General features: G+C 37.6%; 1 protein-coding gene across 5 annotated transcripts in view; it reads left to right on the top strand.

The window, feature by feature from the left end:
• The window catches only part of LOC129763408 (probable serine/threonine-protein kinase DDB_G0282963), a 480711-nt gene that overhangs the window by 295728 nt on the left and 167939 nt on the right, over window positions 1-17044 (top strand). The window contains exon 1 of one of the 5 annotated variants that reach the window (XM_055762441.1): window positions 11552-11982. The exons of 3 other annotated variants lie outside the window; for them this stretch is intronic. In XM_055762441.1, coding sequence (XP_055618416.1) covers window positions 11835-11982 — 148 coding nt within the window. In that variant the 5' untranslated portion in view covers window positions 11552-11834. Of the gene's footprint in view, window positions 1-11551; window positions 11983-17044 lie in introns of those variants that run through there. One more of the 5 variants, XM_055762443.1, reaches the window with a different exon arrangement.

Below are 17044 nucleotides of genomic sequence, written 5' to 3'. Positions count from 1 at the left end.
CCTAAATATAGTTTAATTCCTTTGAAATTTCTATATTTTGACAACTAAATATAACACTGGTGAACATGATCAGTTTGGTAGAAAAAGGTATATAAAATCTGTCGGTAGTTCTAGTGTTAATGACGCTGTAAACAAACTAAATGACAAACCAAAAATTGACTATAAGACAGTAGCATCAACTTAAAAAATAGGAAAAATGTTCAACGGGATGACTTAAAATTATAAATTTCCGTTGTATATTTGACAGAATGTACCGTTCTGAATCATATTTCGGACATTACATTTTTGATTTGAGAAAATTATTTTTCATATACAGGCAAACCTTTTTTGTTCGGAGGATAGGGACCGCACAAAAAAGTCGCATAAAAATCGTGCAAAACTTCACCAGCAGCTTTAAAAAATCGTGTTCGGTACACATTTTGAAAAAAAAAAACCTTTTTTTGTGCGGTAGATAGGGACCACATAAAAAAGTTCCCCCCAAGAAAATAACTCAAATCCACGCCATTCGCTGTTCAATTTGATTTTGTTTCCCTGCTTTGCGATGGGACACTTTGCTTTTTCGGTTGCGCGTGGCTGATTTGTGCTTTTAGTTGCATGTCGAAACGTGTTGCTGTTAGAATGTCATGCAAAAACTTAGAAAAACTTAGAGGTTTGATGAGAGGAGGGGAATGATTTCAGAAGTGGATAATTTAGACAAAAATATGCTTTTTTCGCACTGAAATGCATATAAACCATCGAAAAAAACTAAATGAACGATAACTTCGTCAAATATGCTTCTTTTCATACAACGCAAAAAAATCGCAGAAAAAAACCGCACAAGAAAAATCGCACAAAAAAATTCGCACAAAAAAAAACGCACATAAACAGGTTTTACTGTACTGAAAATTTTATTAAAATAACACGGTGCAACAATTCGTTTTGTATTGACTATAAAAAGTGCTCCGACGAGAAACAGATTTGAAAACCCCTGTATTAGAGTAGCACTTTTTTGGAAAGCAGGAAGAAAACGTAATGTAACAAATTTCATACTAACTCATCTCTGGAGCTAGCAACACCATTTCAGATCGCAGTAAAACGTTGTGGGTGCATACTTGAAAACGTTGTGTTGCATACTTGAAATCTAAAAAATAGACTACTTTTTAAAAAGAACCGAAGTTTTTTTTATTTTTCAAAAAAAAATACACTCAAAAACTATAAGAATTACAGAATTGTTGCCAAAGAAGTAAATGTAGGAAATTGCCATATTTTTCACATGATAGAGGTATAATGTATTAGGCAAAGTTTTAGATAATAATAAATTTATTTATTGATGAATTAAAATTAGATTAACATGAGGAGTATTAGTGTTAACATATTTCGCTGGATTTTTGTTACTTATCAAAATCTTGCTTTAAGAGCTCTCTTATGGGCTAAACCCTTCAGCAAATCCCGACTAGGACAGGCATCCCGATGGCTTCAGAATGGTTCGTCCGGGTGAAGTAAGTGGTTTGCTTTTCGGTTTGAGTTTCGCTCTGTTATTTTTACCAGAGTTTTCCAACTGCTTCCCTTTTAGGAGTACAGGCGTTGCGAATGTTGGATTCAGCTGGCTTGTTTTTCAGAAACAGATACGTCCTGGTTTGTTTCCGATATTGAATTATTTATTTCCTTGCTATCATGAAACTTTTGGTTTATCTAACTAAATCGAACTTATTGAGTAAGGCGCCGTGCACAAATTACGTAAAAAAGAATTTTGGACAATCAAAATACAACGTTTCACAAAAGTGAATTTCCATCTTTTTGCACTAATTGTTTCAGAGTGAGTTAAGATATTTTCGGAGATCCTTTGCCATTTTAATCAGAACTATATGGATTACAACATAAAGTATTTTATCCGTTTTTCATCGTCTAGACAGAATGGCTAAAACTAATATCCTAAACTGTAAAAAAATATTTTTTTAGTTTTATCGAATTTTACAAAATATCAAAAAGCATCGGCTCGTCATGTAAATCCTGATATCTACAGCTATATTACCTCACAAATGATTTGTCAACATTTATCACCCAGTAACCTCGAGTAGTACGAATTGCACCATGTAATTTTATTCACATCGAAACAAATGTTCGACTGGGGTCAATTACTCGCATGAATCTAGCAAAATAACAGGTACAGAATTGTCTCAACATCCCAACAGCTGTGGCAACCGGTAAAAACATAAACTACGACCGTCACCTTTACTTCATAGAGTTGCAGTGTGCAACAGTGCACAAGCAATTGGAAACACCTGTCCGTAAAATGTCGACGTTTTACTGAGCACAAACGATAGTGTTAAGATGCTTATTAATTGCCACAGAATGTGTCAAACTCGTTTTCAATAAGGTCTTACTGCGGATTCGTTCTGAGCCGCCGTATCTCTATGAAAGTATGATGATACCTCAATCGCTGATAATCTCCGCTATCTATATATATCCGTGTTAGTTCATTCACCCGCGTCATCCGATGAACTTGATCTTGAACTCCATCCATCATGAGCGCTGTCTCTTCCTCATTGGAAGCGACAGAAGGGCACACCAATTTAAGTAAATTCAACGCCCGCTCTTGCCGGTTCGTAGGTGAGAATAAGTACTGAGCGTTGTGCTCACAAACCAACACAGTCGCAGCATGTGCCCTCTCGGCCAATTGGACTCGTTGCACACGACGATCGTGGTGATTCTTCGCCCAACGGCTACCGATTTATCGCTCGTTATACCAACTCCCTTTTCCTAGTCCGCCAAGGCCTTGAACTACTGCCGCCTAACTTACCGAGTCATGGGGCTGAATGCCCGTTGCAGAATCGCTCTTGTAGGCCAAGAGCGCGACCAACCTCTTAAATTGGCTGAACCGAATGCGCGCCACGCAAGTTTGCGGTAATTTGGCCACACCACTCTCGGAGCGCCCATCTCCTAGATTGACTTGAGTCATCGTCGGCAGACGGATAGAAAAATAACAGCCACCGTCACCGTTTCAACGTTGATTTAGTCGTGGGCAGTGAACGGAGGGCGAAAATTGCGATCAATGATTAGGTGGTTATAGGAAGTGATTTCTCCAAAATTGCCAGCCGATGGTTGAAGGAGGCTCCACCCGTTCGTTGCTTCTAGTTTTTTTTTTTGAAATGTGGTGCTTGAAATTACTTGATTTGTGTTTTCATTCCACACAAAGAATGGCTAAATTATATATAATTACCGCGTATCTCCCGTTCGCGTTTATTTTTAGTTGATCCAGTGAACTTCTGACCCACATACAGACCACAACAGCGAACAGTTTCTTCTTATCAGTGCAATGTTCTCCGTTTGTAAAATTTAGTTTAGTTCAATATTAGTTTTGTATTTCCCCTGGTCGGTGGATTCAACAACTAGAATCGTTAAACAATAAATTCAAGGTACAATGTGAAGCAGAAAGATTTCTATCAGGGTGTACTAATTGATAATAGAGCTTATCAGTGGCAATCAATCAGTTTCGCGTCATCGCCCTCGTTCACAGCCGTTCTGCACGCCACAACGGATGGAACTCGCATTTGAGATTCGTATCTCAGGTCGATAGCCTTATCGTCTGGCGCTGCGAATACTGCAAACAACTAGATTCTAGGGTCCGCTTCAGGTCACCTATTGAATAATATTGAGCTTAATTAATTTCAAACATAAAGCACCTCAGTTGCTAAATTTCATTCAATTTTGAGCCCTTCTTATCTCTACAGAACATATCTACAGTTCTCAAATATTCCAGCGATGGGATATTCTATGAATGGGATTTGTTGCATTAATTCTCTACTGGTTACGTAGGTAATTTGTTGTTTGTTAATTGGCTTGGACACATACACTACGAAATCTATGAAGTTATCCATTTAGCGGTGCTGAAACTTAAGGTCTGTTATATGACAGCTGTAAAACTTGAATACCATCTAACTTGTGATTCGTGTAGTCTCAGGTTTGCCATCTTATGATCGGTCAAGAAAATAGCAAATTTGGCATGCGAAGGTTTTAGGGGACGCAAAACATTTTTATGGCGAATAGAATAATCACTCTCCCCTCTCTGTCATACAAATGAAAAACAAATTTGTGCATAACTCGAAAACTAATCAAGCAAATGGAGCCACATTTGGCATGTGAAGATTTTAGGGGGCACGAAACATTTCTATGGTGAAGTGGCATTCTTCCCCTCTTCCTAAGGGTGAAGAGGGGAGGGGTCTGTCTTTATTCTGTCATATTTTCTGTATCAAACATTTATTCCATGTGATAGAGTAACATGTTATTTGCAAGTGGTTGAAAAATCTTGGACGAGAATCGTGTCTGAAAATAATCTGATATTATAATATAATGATGAGTTTTGGTAGAAGTACTAGGTATTTTTTAGTAAAAGGTAAATTCAACGGGGTTAATTAGAAGATCAATCAATGAACAGTTCTGCGATTGGACTCATGAACTTGCGCTTAGTTCGAAAACGTGAATGTTTGAAGGTATGGATAACAAAAACAAATTTTGGGTGGGACGAAGTTTGCCGGGTCAGCTATTATTGATATAAATCATTTCGAAAACTCAAGTTCGCACAGAAATTATTTTTATGTACGTAATCTATACTTGCGTTATATAATATAATTTCTTTTTTGACATATAAACCTGATGCAGACTAAGACGCATCAATCCTGATAATGACTGTTTAAATCAGTTGCTCCGTTCTTGAATTAAATCATGAGGAACGGACACCAAATCATATTTATTTATATAGATCAAGTTTATAAATACATAGCTACCTTCACTTGATATATTTGAAACTCATTGTTGATAAAACCATATTTATTTGAAGTTCATTGTGAAAACATAAACATAAACGAAACATAACCGTTATTGAGTTGAATACATGGTGAAAATAAAATCATTTTTCATTTGAAATTCGTTTTGAATTATTTTGAAGCGATTGAAGCGATTCCCGTTTCTCGAAGAATATTATAGTTCAACTCATTGTTCTTCAAGATAACAAACGGCTTTTACCATAAAAATTCAAAATAGTACACTTTCCATCATTAGAAAAAAAAGGTGAAAAATCGAACGTTTTTTTTGCTTGGAGGTAAAGTGGTCACCTAGTGGGGGCAAAGTGGTCACCCGCCCATATCAAGCTAAATGAGATAGATTTATGCGTTTTTTCGTCCAAATTTGTTCAAATCATATTTGTTATAGTAGGTACATGCATGGAATAATCTTGGCCTATTCACCTAGAGTCTCAATTTAAATTTTCTCTTGCATACAAAAGCGTAGTAAGAAACATATAACGTTCCGCATAATGAGGCTTGGTTTAGTAAGAGTGGCGTATTTATCCAGGATCAAAGGTCACAAAGGGATCTTCTTGAAGAGCAGAATGTGATGAGGTATATCAGCTTTAGTAAACAGAACATTGTAAGTTGTTATTCACCAATGACCACTTTGCCCCCAAACATGAAAACAACTTCTATGCTAATAATTCGCTGAGATTAAACGGAATATCTGTTCACCTCTCCTAGAATATGTGAACAGTCGTCCAAACTGACGATTTGTCCAACTTATCAGATTGAATAAACTAAATTTCACGAGAAATTCCTTAGATACCATGTGCACAGAACTACGGCCGAATGGCTATCGAGAGAGTAATTTCTGTTTTTATTTGTATTTTGACATGCGACAGCTCTACTGAAGTACAGGGTGACTTAAAAGTCATTAAATTTTTCAAACATAAGGCATCTATAGTCAATAGTTATACTAGCAAACAAGCAGGTGACCACTTTGCCCCCCATGACCAATTTGCCCCCACTACCCTATATACAAAACGTAGTAAGAAACACATAGCGTTTCGCATAATGAGGTATTTGTTTAGTTGGGGTGGCATATTTTTTCCAGGGTTGAAGCCACAAAAGGGACCCTTTCAAAATCAGGATGGGATAAGGCTGGGATGGGATCAGCTATAATAAATAGATTATTGTAAGTCGTTGTACAACACTTTGCCCCCAAACATCAAAGTATGCGAATTAATCGCTAAGATTATACAAAATATCTATTCTCCTCTCCTAGAATATGTCGTCCAAAATTGTAATTTGCCGAGAATGTCAGGTCGAATAAACTAAAATTCACGATAAATTCTGTTTTTATTTATATTTTAACATGCGACAACTCTACTGAAGTACAGAATGACACAAAAGTCATGAAAATCTTCAAACATAAGATGACTATCAGAACGGTATCTACAGTCAATAGTTATAATACCAAACAAGCAGGTGACCCCTTTGCCCCCACTGTCCCTAGCACTCTAGATTGCATTGAACAACGCATAGAATCAACAATTAGTAGTGAAGTTTAATCATACACAAACACTTGGTATCTGACGGAATGAAAATCGTCGCGGTGCATCTTTCCATCTCGTATTTGAGAACAAAAATTTAATAAAAAAATCTCAATATTCATGTATCGAAAACAAGTAGCATCCCGGAAATGTGAAACGTTGGAAGTGCACTACTTCATCAGGAATCAGTGCAACAGGAACTAGCAGAATCAAGAGAAGTAACTAGACGAATCATTTCGTTTCGAATGCGAACGTTGGTAATGATCCAGATGGACTGGAACTAGGTTCAATACGAATTGCAGCCGAGAGACGTCGAACGGCGTTTGTTTACAATCGAATATCCGCTCTAACGTCATAAACGGAATCCATAAGATTACTGATCCATTAAGACAATCTAAAGCGAAAAATAATCGGCCATGCCATGGTTCGAAGCTCAACCAACGATTGGGGAATTGAAGAAAAGTGGTTGCAATATGAAAAACACATGATATGGTACTGCACGAAAACGCTCGACCTCATGTCGCTCAAGTTGTTAAAACATACCTGGAAACCCTTCAAAGAACTATCTCGCCCGCAATATTTTGTTTCAGATATCGCCCCTTCCGATAATCTGAGCTTGTTCCGATCCATAACGCTTGTTCTGACTAAGCTGAGCTTGTCAAGCCAAAGAAACCAAAAATTTGGTATATTCGGTATATTTGGAGAGGTTGTGACTAGCGACGATCAACACTTTCAAGAATGAGGATAGAAACATTTTTTCTGCAATAATGTTTTTAAGTATGACAAAAAACTAGTTACGAAAGGAACGGAATGCAGACAACAGCTCGCTAGCTGCTGTGTGTTTAGGATTTGTTGTTTCATTTTTCATTTTCCCCTTGGATAGAACGATATGCACGATGGATAATCACGTTCGTTTTCGCAATGGTATTGGTGCATTCGAAATTTATTCCTCTGTTACTCCATTTGCCCCTTTCGGCCAGTACACTTTGAGGAGCACACATCGGGCAATCAAAACGTTAGATTTTGCTCGCTTAGATAATCCTTGACATTGTAAAATCATTCAATAGTTTATCTAAAAAAAAAGATTTAATTTATAGTGATGAATGCGTAGAAATATATCTAGTCAGTTGATGCCAACATCTTCACGAACTATCAAGAAATGGTCGAGATATAAATGATCAAAATTTCTCATTATTTCCATGTTCAGTGATTAGATTTCCATCTTAGCATACAAAGACCACAACCCCCCTCCCCTCCCTCTCATATCTTTCTGTTAGTCAGATTACACGATTTCGCGCACGAGTACAGTAGGATTAACAAAGACTGTTGACTGCCCGCTAGCTTTTCGATTAGCAAGATAATTGTTGACATACGGAATAGTTACAGTACTCGTTCTTCACGACGTGTGTCTCCTAGTCCCGTTCCTCTAACCCTACTGGTGGTCTCTTCATTCCGTAGAACGAACACTACATTTGCATTCCGAGCGATCGAACTTTGCACTTTTGATTCGCTGTATATATACATTGTACCACGCCAATGCATTAGTTGCTTGTTATGGACAGCACGGGTAGGTAAGCACATAAATGCAAACAAATGTATGGGAAAATGGAAAGGCCTCCAATGTTTAACACGTTGGGCCCCGACCGAAATAGGGGACTGACAATGAACTTTTCGTCTGGCTCGCTTCGGTCCCAGCTAATTGATAGTAAACTTTTCTATATATTATTTTGTAACTTTGTTGTTGTCGTTCCCAATGCCGACACCATCCGAACGAAAAGTCTACTATCGATCCGGTGCGATCGGCCCGAAAAAGACGGAACATTCAGTGTCAGTCCCCAGGGTCCGACGCGGGGCTCAACGTGTTAAACTTATACGAATTGAAGCATCGTAATATATAGAATATCAAACAAATCTCCGGCTCGATTGGTATGTAGATCATCAAAATCCGTTCGCGGCAAATATAGTTATCAGCATTAAACTATTTCATGAAAACGTGACATGTTTTTTGACCCTTGTGACGTGATGTTTGTGCTCCCGTGGCCGAGTGGTTAGCGTCATAACTAACATGCCGGGTGTTCGGGTTCGATTCCCGTTCTGGTCGGGGGAATTTTTCGTCAAAGAAATTTCCTCCGACTTGCACTGTGATCACGCGTATTCTAGAGCTTGCCACTCAGAATGCATTCAAGGCATGTTATTTGGCATAGAAATCTCAACTAAGTACTAATAAAAATGTCGCAAGTAATACTACGTTGAGACGGCGAAGTTCCTCTAGGAACGTTAGTGCCATTGAAGAAGAAGAAGACGTGATGTTTGTGACCGAAAGAGGCGCAGTCTTACGTCAAATTAATCCAATTGTGTACACGCTGAAAATTTCGGATAAGTCTAGAAATAATTCTCAATGGAAAAAAAACAAATTGTTGAATTGTATTACAAAAAATCACATTTTATTGCGCGCACATTGCGCAAAATTGGTGCCATCTTTGAAATCTTTTGAGACGTTTGTGTGGAACAAAATCCAAGTGTCTGGCACAGTACTCGAATAGAGAACGCCGGAACGTAACGTCGAAGTAAATTATCGTAGTTGTCAAGAAATGTGTTGAAAATGATAAAAAATGTATGTTCGTTTGAAGCCTATTTTCGCGGGGTTCCGAAACGGAAGTCAAGGAAGGTACAATACCGTTTTGTCTCATATTCTGAACAGTCTCAAATTCCGAACACTTCATTTTTAAATGTAAATTTACTAAACTTTTATGTTATACATAATTGAATAACGAAAACACAGACATTCTTTGGGATATAGGCTTGATTTTGACATCATTTACAGGTATCGATACAGCCTATAATGTATAATATTAAACATTTGCAAAAAAGTGACAGTCAAAACCAAAGATAAGATGTTTGCGTTAGCAAATTTTGTAAAAAAATAAGAATAACTCATTTTTCAGTTTTCGTAGTTGTTTTAACTATTTTGTTTCCTGTTTTCATGTAAAGTGCTAGAGAATGTAAGAATCTACAATACATGGATGAAAAAAATGATATTTTATGCAGAAATCTTCATTAAAATTGCCGTGTAAAGTCAATTCATTTATTGTGATTGATTGTTCTTCGTTACAAGTAAATTTAATGACGGACCTTTTACGTTTGGTATGATGACTAGAACAAAATATATGTACGGAAGAATTATCAAACGTTTGATGAACCAGCCTAAGGCTGAAAATCTTTCCAATAAAGACCAAAAAAAATTATCAAACGATTATTTTATTTTACATTTCCCTCTGAAGTTTACATCCCAAAAGTGTACATACTTCTCGAATCTCGAATTTGCTTGAAACTGGGAAGTTCATTCGCTTCTAGTGGCTGCACGATTTTCCCAGGTTCCTAAGTTTAGAAGATCATGTTAGGACAGACATATTCCACTCTGCACAAAGGCAAGCGAGGACAAAAGTACTCGCAGTTTGCATTTATTTGCAGAGCCGATTTCCCCAGAAACCTCGGTTTTGAAGTCTGTGTTAGGGAAACACATTTCAATCGGAACAAAAATACCTCCGATTTGTATGAATTCGCAATGCCGATTTCCCCACGCTTCATGGATTTGAAGTCTGTGTTAGGGAAACACATTCCAGTCGGAACAAAAATACCCCCGACTTGCATGAATTTGAAATACCGATTTCTCCAGGCACCTTGGTTTAGAAATCTCTATTAGGGAACACATTTCGGTGGGAACAAAAGCTCCCCCTACTTTCGTGTGTTCTTCTTCTTTTTGGCTTTAAGAAAACTTTTCAGTTCACTCGGTTTAAACTTTTCAGTTCACTCGCCTCTAGGCTCTTTCGTGTGTTTGCAATGCCGATTTCGCTGCTTGGTTTTAAAGTCTGTGTTAGGGAACATTTTTCGATGAGAACAAAAGTCCCTCTACTTTCATGTATTTGCAATGCCGATTTCCCCAAGGCTGCTTGGTTTTGATGGCTGTGTTAGGGAAACCGTAAATCGGGCCAATCAAAACGATGTAGTTAGGGCGTTTAGATAACGCCTAATATTTTACAGTTATTCAATTGTTTATCTAATGAAAAACAACATTTTGTTAGTTGCGATAGATGCGTAGAAATATTCCCTATCAAGTGATGCAAACATCTCTCCTATCCAGTACGAAATGTTCGAGCTATAAGCATTCGAAATCTTTCATTTTTTCTTGCATGTTCTGTGTTTAGGTTTTCATTTTACCCTCCATATATTCCGGTTAGACGTAGTCCCACGTCAAAATGTGACTTCCAAAACCAGTGATAAAATGTTTGCGTTAGTAGATTCCGTAAAAAACGAGCATCGTTAATTTTTCAATAAAAATCAATGACAATCAATAATTACAAACACAAAACACAATTTTTTGTGAGTATAGCATTTTCCTAAAAAAAGACTAGCTAATTGGCTTGAATTTGATATATCAATCAAATGAATCCGTCCAGTAGTACAAAAGTTATGATTTTTTTTAAAAAGGCGTTTTCGCTGTTCGGAATTTGAGACAAAAGTGTTCGGAATATGAGTCAGAGGCAAAAGAGGTGTTCTGAATTTGAGACAAATGTGGTTAAACATTTTTTTAGTTTTTTTACCATGAATATGTATTTGTAAATCAATTTTATTGCAGTCAAGTGAAAAAGAAGGCTCTTTTATACCCAACAATTAAATTAATTCCGCAAAAAAGTACCATTTTGAGTAATGAGATACTGTTCAATGGCCATCAAAGCTTAAATGTTCGGAATATGAGACAAAACGGTAGATGCCAGTGCATTCTCAACGAGTCACTGATTGGTGCGTATTATGGGCGGATGTGCCATTGGGACGTCTAATGAGGCGAGAGAGTCATGATAGGCCAATTTTTGTGACAATTGACCGTCCAGATCCTGCGATTTCACACACATTAGATTCCTTTCTATGGGACTATTTTGAAAACAATTCTGAACAGTCGCAGTTTAGCTCAATATGTGGTTGTATAGGCCCATACTATACAACCACAACCTATACAACCAAGCACATTTCCGAGCAGCAAATTTTGAATAAAATTTTGGCCTAAAAATGTGCCGCTCATAAACTATTCTTTCGTCAGAGCAATTTTCCGCCCGTGGAAAATACTAAGTATCTTTTACCGAAAGCGCGTGTAAAGTTTTATTCAATTCAATCGATAAGTGATAACTCTCAACATCCAAAAGTGCCATTTTAGCTCATAGAAACCACCATTAACTTGTTTTTACGAGAAAGCTCACACATTGTATGAAATGAGTTATTTACGGAGCACGAAATAAAGCTCAATTTCGCATCACACATTCGTGGGAACCATTCGAACTAAATTGAAATTCCTCCGACCGCTGGGTTTATATCCCCCGCGAGCCACAACGAACCACAGCGTTTACCGCTGCAAGTGGGAACCAATGTATGAAAAAATCCCCGCGGATTGTTCACGTTCCGAATCGGCTAGCAGCGTGAAAAACTCACGTGTCCAAGTTTGGCCCACGTTTTGCTACTCGTCATGACCATCAAACATCTTCTGCCCAACGACGCAACTTCCTCGGGAGCAGCAGAACTACAACAACAGCAACGCCATCCCCAGTACCAGTACTATCATCAGCAGCTGCGGACAGAACTCGCCAATGGGACTGTGGCAGAGACCTTCAAAGGTAATGGTGGCATTTCTGCCGCATTGTTTATGTTGTCCTATCGATTAGAAATTGTCCCGTTTATGTAATGATGATTTTACAGTTGTGAGTCCACAACGATTCTTTCAAGTTTCACATCATTTCGTAAATGTGAATTGCATATTATCCAAACTGACTGCAAACATCGAAAAAGCAGATCCGGCTTCCTCATATCATAGTTTTTACTCCACTGGTTGAAACCAGACATACAAGTCATTGCCATTACTGTCATCCTAACAAATTTCAGTTCAAAATCACTTTCATCACAGATTGGCGATTGATCGACACCATTGTTGCGCCCTTCGGTGTGTCTCTTACGCAACCCGATAGTCCCGTTACTTTCTTTCATCGATTGCAGGAAAGTAGTCACCCGACGTCGTCGACGCGAAGTTCATGGTACGATGAATTTTCGGCTCATTGTCCATGTCTGCCGCATGGGTAGACTTCCGAGTCGGAACAAAACAAAGAAACGACAAACGACAGCGCAACATAACGACCGACGATCGACACCAAACTTACGGCGATTGTGCAATCTCCGATATTGTCGTGGAGGCCTGCTCCCCGGGTGTGCTGTGGCATAATTAGAAACAACGGCATTGGGCGCGTGCTCTCCTCACGTCCAGCCAGTATATTGGTCAGTGAAATTGTTCAGTATGCATCTACTACAACAAATTAAGTACGTTACGTAACCGAGTGACCACGTTTCCCAGCTTTGTGGAGCATCGCAAATAAATGGTTGTTTTATGGGAACTACTTATCTTTCGAAATTAGTTCCGCTGGAATAGGGTAGCTCCATTGATGCGGTTGGAGATTCCCCTCCATAGCGTGACCTGGACGTGGGATATCATTTTCCGTTAGTTCCATTCATAAAATCGTCAACCATCGTGTATGACTATTTTGCACATTTTTTTAGATTTCAAATAATTTAACATTTATTGAGTGTGGATGTGAATGTAATATTTATATTCATCAGTTGAACTCATTATGAATTCAAAATTTGATTCATACAGTGATAGATTTTTGGGATTTTTCATTACTGCAGGACTACTTTTGAAAATTTTTAAAATCAATTGAATTATAAAAAAAAATAATGCTTTGGGAAATATTTGATAGTTCGTCTAGAACTTTTTCGAAATGGATATTATAATTTACAACAAATGAAATTAATTTAGAAAACTCGGAAATCTCCCATTGTTTTGAACCACGTTTAGAAATTATATCAATATTGCCAGTTTTTTTTTTCTTCGTTTGAGGCTTGAATAGCCCACATCGGTTTTTTTAATTCCTCCAGAAACTCTTCAATTATCTTCCAAAAATTCTTCAATGCTTCCAGCTTGTCAGCTACAGTGAAAGCTCTCTATAGCGACGTCGCGAGTGACCGTCGTTATAGATACATATAGAGTTATAGAGACTTTACTATAAAGAACTGTCACTATAGAGAATTGGGATGTCGTTATACAGAGAGAAACGATCAAGTTCACACGAAACTATTATGCTTATGCTTGTTACATTCGTCGGGATGTTGATTTCTTTTTATGCCTGTGAACAATAACGCTTCTAAATGCAACCAGTCTCGAGGGATCGAATCTAGTGAAGCGTCATTGATGATCAACCATTCCTTACGATTTGCCGAAACCACAATACATAAGATGTGCTGAAATAAATTATGTACGATACCGCTAGGGTACCGATTATTAAATATTCAATACCGATTAGAGTGGCCCTATGCAGATATTTTTCTTCTTAAATTTTGTTCCACACAGTACATATAACCACCAATTTAAACCCCCACAGCCTATTTTTAATCACGATTTTAGTATTTTTATATAAACAATATTCAAATAATTCCTCCGTCGGTCGTTTTTCAAACAAACGAATTTATTTCTGTTGTTAAATGATAGATTGTGCTAGACCCGCTACATCGAACTTTCATCCACACATTCGCAAGTAACCTCACTTCGTCTAAAGCCAGGCGTATCGCTCAGTTTACAAAACGATAATGACGCTATTGTCATCAATCCTGATAAAAACACTTGCTGAAGAGCACATGTCAAGATTCAATACGCAACCGTTTCTAAAATATTAGAAGGCGACTGCACAGTGACGCGAGAAATTGTGATTCGAAGAAAAAACAATAATCTGGAATTCTTCGTTGAAACACATCATTCACACGACTCTGTCCTTATTCAAGGCGTGTTTTAAATGTATTCTGAGTGATATTCTCTAGAATGTGTGTGACCACGATGCAAGTCAGAAGAAATATCTTTGACGAAAAATGCTCGGCTGTTCTGAAAGGACAAGACGAAAATTGCAAAAACATTAGACAACGTGATTTTGCCACAGGTGCTTCATTCATTAATAGGAGTACCGGTAAGTTCCTTCTTTTTTTCAAAAATTATTGCTTTATTCTGCAAAAATAGTTACAAATTTAATATTCAGAGTATTGCTCATCGCTTGTCACAACTTTTTCCCATCTTTCTGGTCATTCACGGATCCCTTTGCGGAAATAATTGTCGGACGGATTGTCGGATAACAACGAATCAATCCAATTTTTGACTTCATCAATGTATGTAATATGTAATACCCAATGTCCTATCTTTCGGACCATTCCCATTGCTTTTAAACGATCGGATATGGTTTACCGAGCTATTCCAAGTGTATTTGCAAGTTCTTGTTGCGTTTGTGACGGATCGAGTAAAGCCTCCAATTCTTCATCTTCAAACTTTTTTGGCGGTCCGGAACGTGCTTCGTCTTCCAAGTTAAAATTAGCACTTTCAAACCGTGCAAAATAAGTCTGACACGTTCGCTCAGTTGGAGCATGGTCACCATAAACTTCCACCAAAATACGATGATTTTCCGCAGCTTTTTTCTTCATATTGAAGTAATGAAGTAACACTCCCCGCAAAAAACCCTCTCGTTGGTACGAAATTCGACATATTCTAAGTGGCAAAAAACTAGGTTGTTTACGCTTCAACTTTTTGACATATATTGAAAAAGACGTGCAATGACAGTTGTTTTCCAACGAATGTCTGGAAATTTCATTCGCTGGAATAATAATCAAGTTACGCCATCTATTGTAAAACCGAAGAAACCTACCAGTACACCTAATATAAACATTATTACACATTTTGGGATAATATTTATGAATAGCTGTATAAAACGAATAAAAAAGAGTGCGTTTGATGGGTTTTATGTGTATCGTATGATGTCATTTTGTGATGTCGTGAGCTGTGCCAACAATTCATGGTCGATATGTACGCGAAGGTAGAGTGCGAACGACTGGGGAAGAATACATTCACTTGGGGAACGCTATCATGAGCAACACCGACAGAAATGCAAGAGTCGATTTCAATCGAATCGTTGAAACATACAAACGCACTTACGATACATTGGTTATGTTTTATTTGACACCCAAAATATTCTCTAGAAATAATTTATATTGCAGAACAACGTTTGCCGGGTCAGCTTGTGTATAAACATAAGTAGTAAGTTTGTAAGAAACGCTTATTTTTTATTGAACCGAAGAGCAACACCTTGGTCCATCCGGAATTAGTGCTTTTTGGGAATACATAGTCCACCAATAGTGTGTAGAACAAACACTTTGGCTGACATAATGTTGGGTTTTATCACCTTACTAGCTGACCCGACGAACTTCGTCCCGCCCAAAATGGATTTTTTGATTTGAATACTTTCAAACATCCACGTTTTCTTACTAAGTGAACGTTAGTGAATCCAATCAATGAACTCTTCATTGATTGATTACCCTTTGACCCTTTACAATTTGCTTTTACTATAAATTGTCTAGTACTTCTACAAAAATTCGTCCTTATAATATAAAATTATTTTCAGACACAATTCTCGTTCAAGATTCTTCAAGCATTTGAAAATAACATGTTTCTCCGTTGCATGGAATACATATTTGATACAGAGAATATTACAAAATAAAGACAGCTCAAATCGGACCATTCCTTCCTCGGGTTTAGGGCACACGAACACATTTGGCCTTCCATTTTTGTTTATATAGATAGAAGATATAGGAATGCGTTATTCCGTCTGAAAATCCTTTTCCACTTTCGAACAAAAATCAATTTCGTTAGCGCCAATATCAAATGGACTAACAACGCTTAGCTAATTGTAGAACATATGGGAATTCAATTTTCCGAATTTTCCGATTTTTCTCTCCGCTATATTGATCTACGGAAAGAGACGAATACAACGAAATATAGATGAATCAAATTGAACAATTCCTTTCTCGGGTTTTGCGCTTACCAACACATTGGGCCTTCCATTTTTATTTATAGATATAAGATATGGTAATGCGTTATTTCGCCTGAAAATCCATTTCCACTTACGTACAAAGATCAATTTCGATAGCGCAAGCATCGAATGGACTAACAACGCTTATTATGATGTAATTTTCGAACATGTGGGAATTAAATTTTCCGAATTTTTCGACCTTCCTTCAGAGTTTTTCGGAAATTTTCCGATTTTTCTCTCCACTATATTGATCGACGGGAAGAGACGAATACAAAAAAAATAAAGAAGGCTAAAATCGGACCATCCCTTCTTCGGGTTTTCCACTTACCAACAGATTTTGCCTTACATTTTTATTTATATAGATACGAGGGTCACTATTTATATTTCGGGAATAGGAACAAAAACAAATAGTTAAGCTGCGAATATATTTTTATTGTTTTTCAAAGTACTCGCCACGATGATCGATACATTTTTGCATGCGCTTAAACCAATTTTCAAAGCATTTATTCCAATCGACACGAGCCTTTTTTTGAGCGATTGTCAAATTATGTGGGATCCAACGTGAACATAATTTTCGCACAACTAAGTGTTCATGTAAAATCGCATATATGCTGGTGGAACTAATGCTTAGGGATGCCTCAATCTCACAATAGGTTACATGACGATCTTGCTTAATCATTTCGTGCACAGCATCGATGTTTTCTGGCACTACAGTCGATTTTGGACGACCTTCACGAAACTCGTCGGACAGCGAACTACGACCACGATTGAATTCACTATACCAGCG

Source organism: Toxorhynchites rutilus, chromosome 1, assembly GCF_029784135.1.
Source record: "Toxorhynchites rutilus septentrionalis strain SRP chromosome 1, ASM2978413v1, whole genome shotgun sequence".
NCBI lineage: Eukaryota > Metazoa > Arthropoda > Insecta > Diptera > Culicidae > Toxorhynchites > Toxorhynchites rutilus.
Note: the sequence above shows the minus strand (reverse complement) of the source record. Positions and strands in the feature narration are given on the sequence as shown.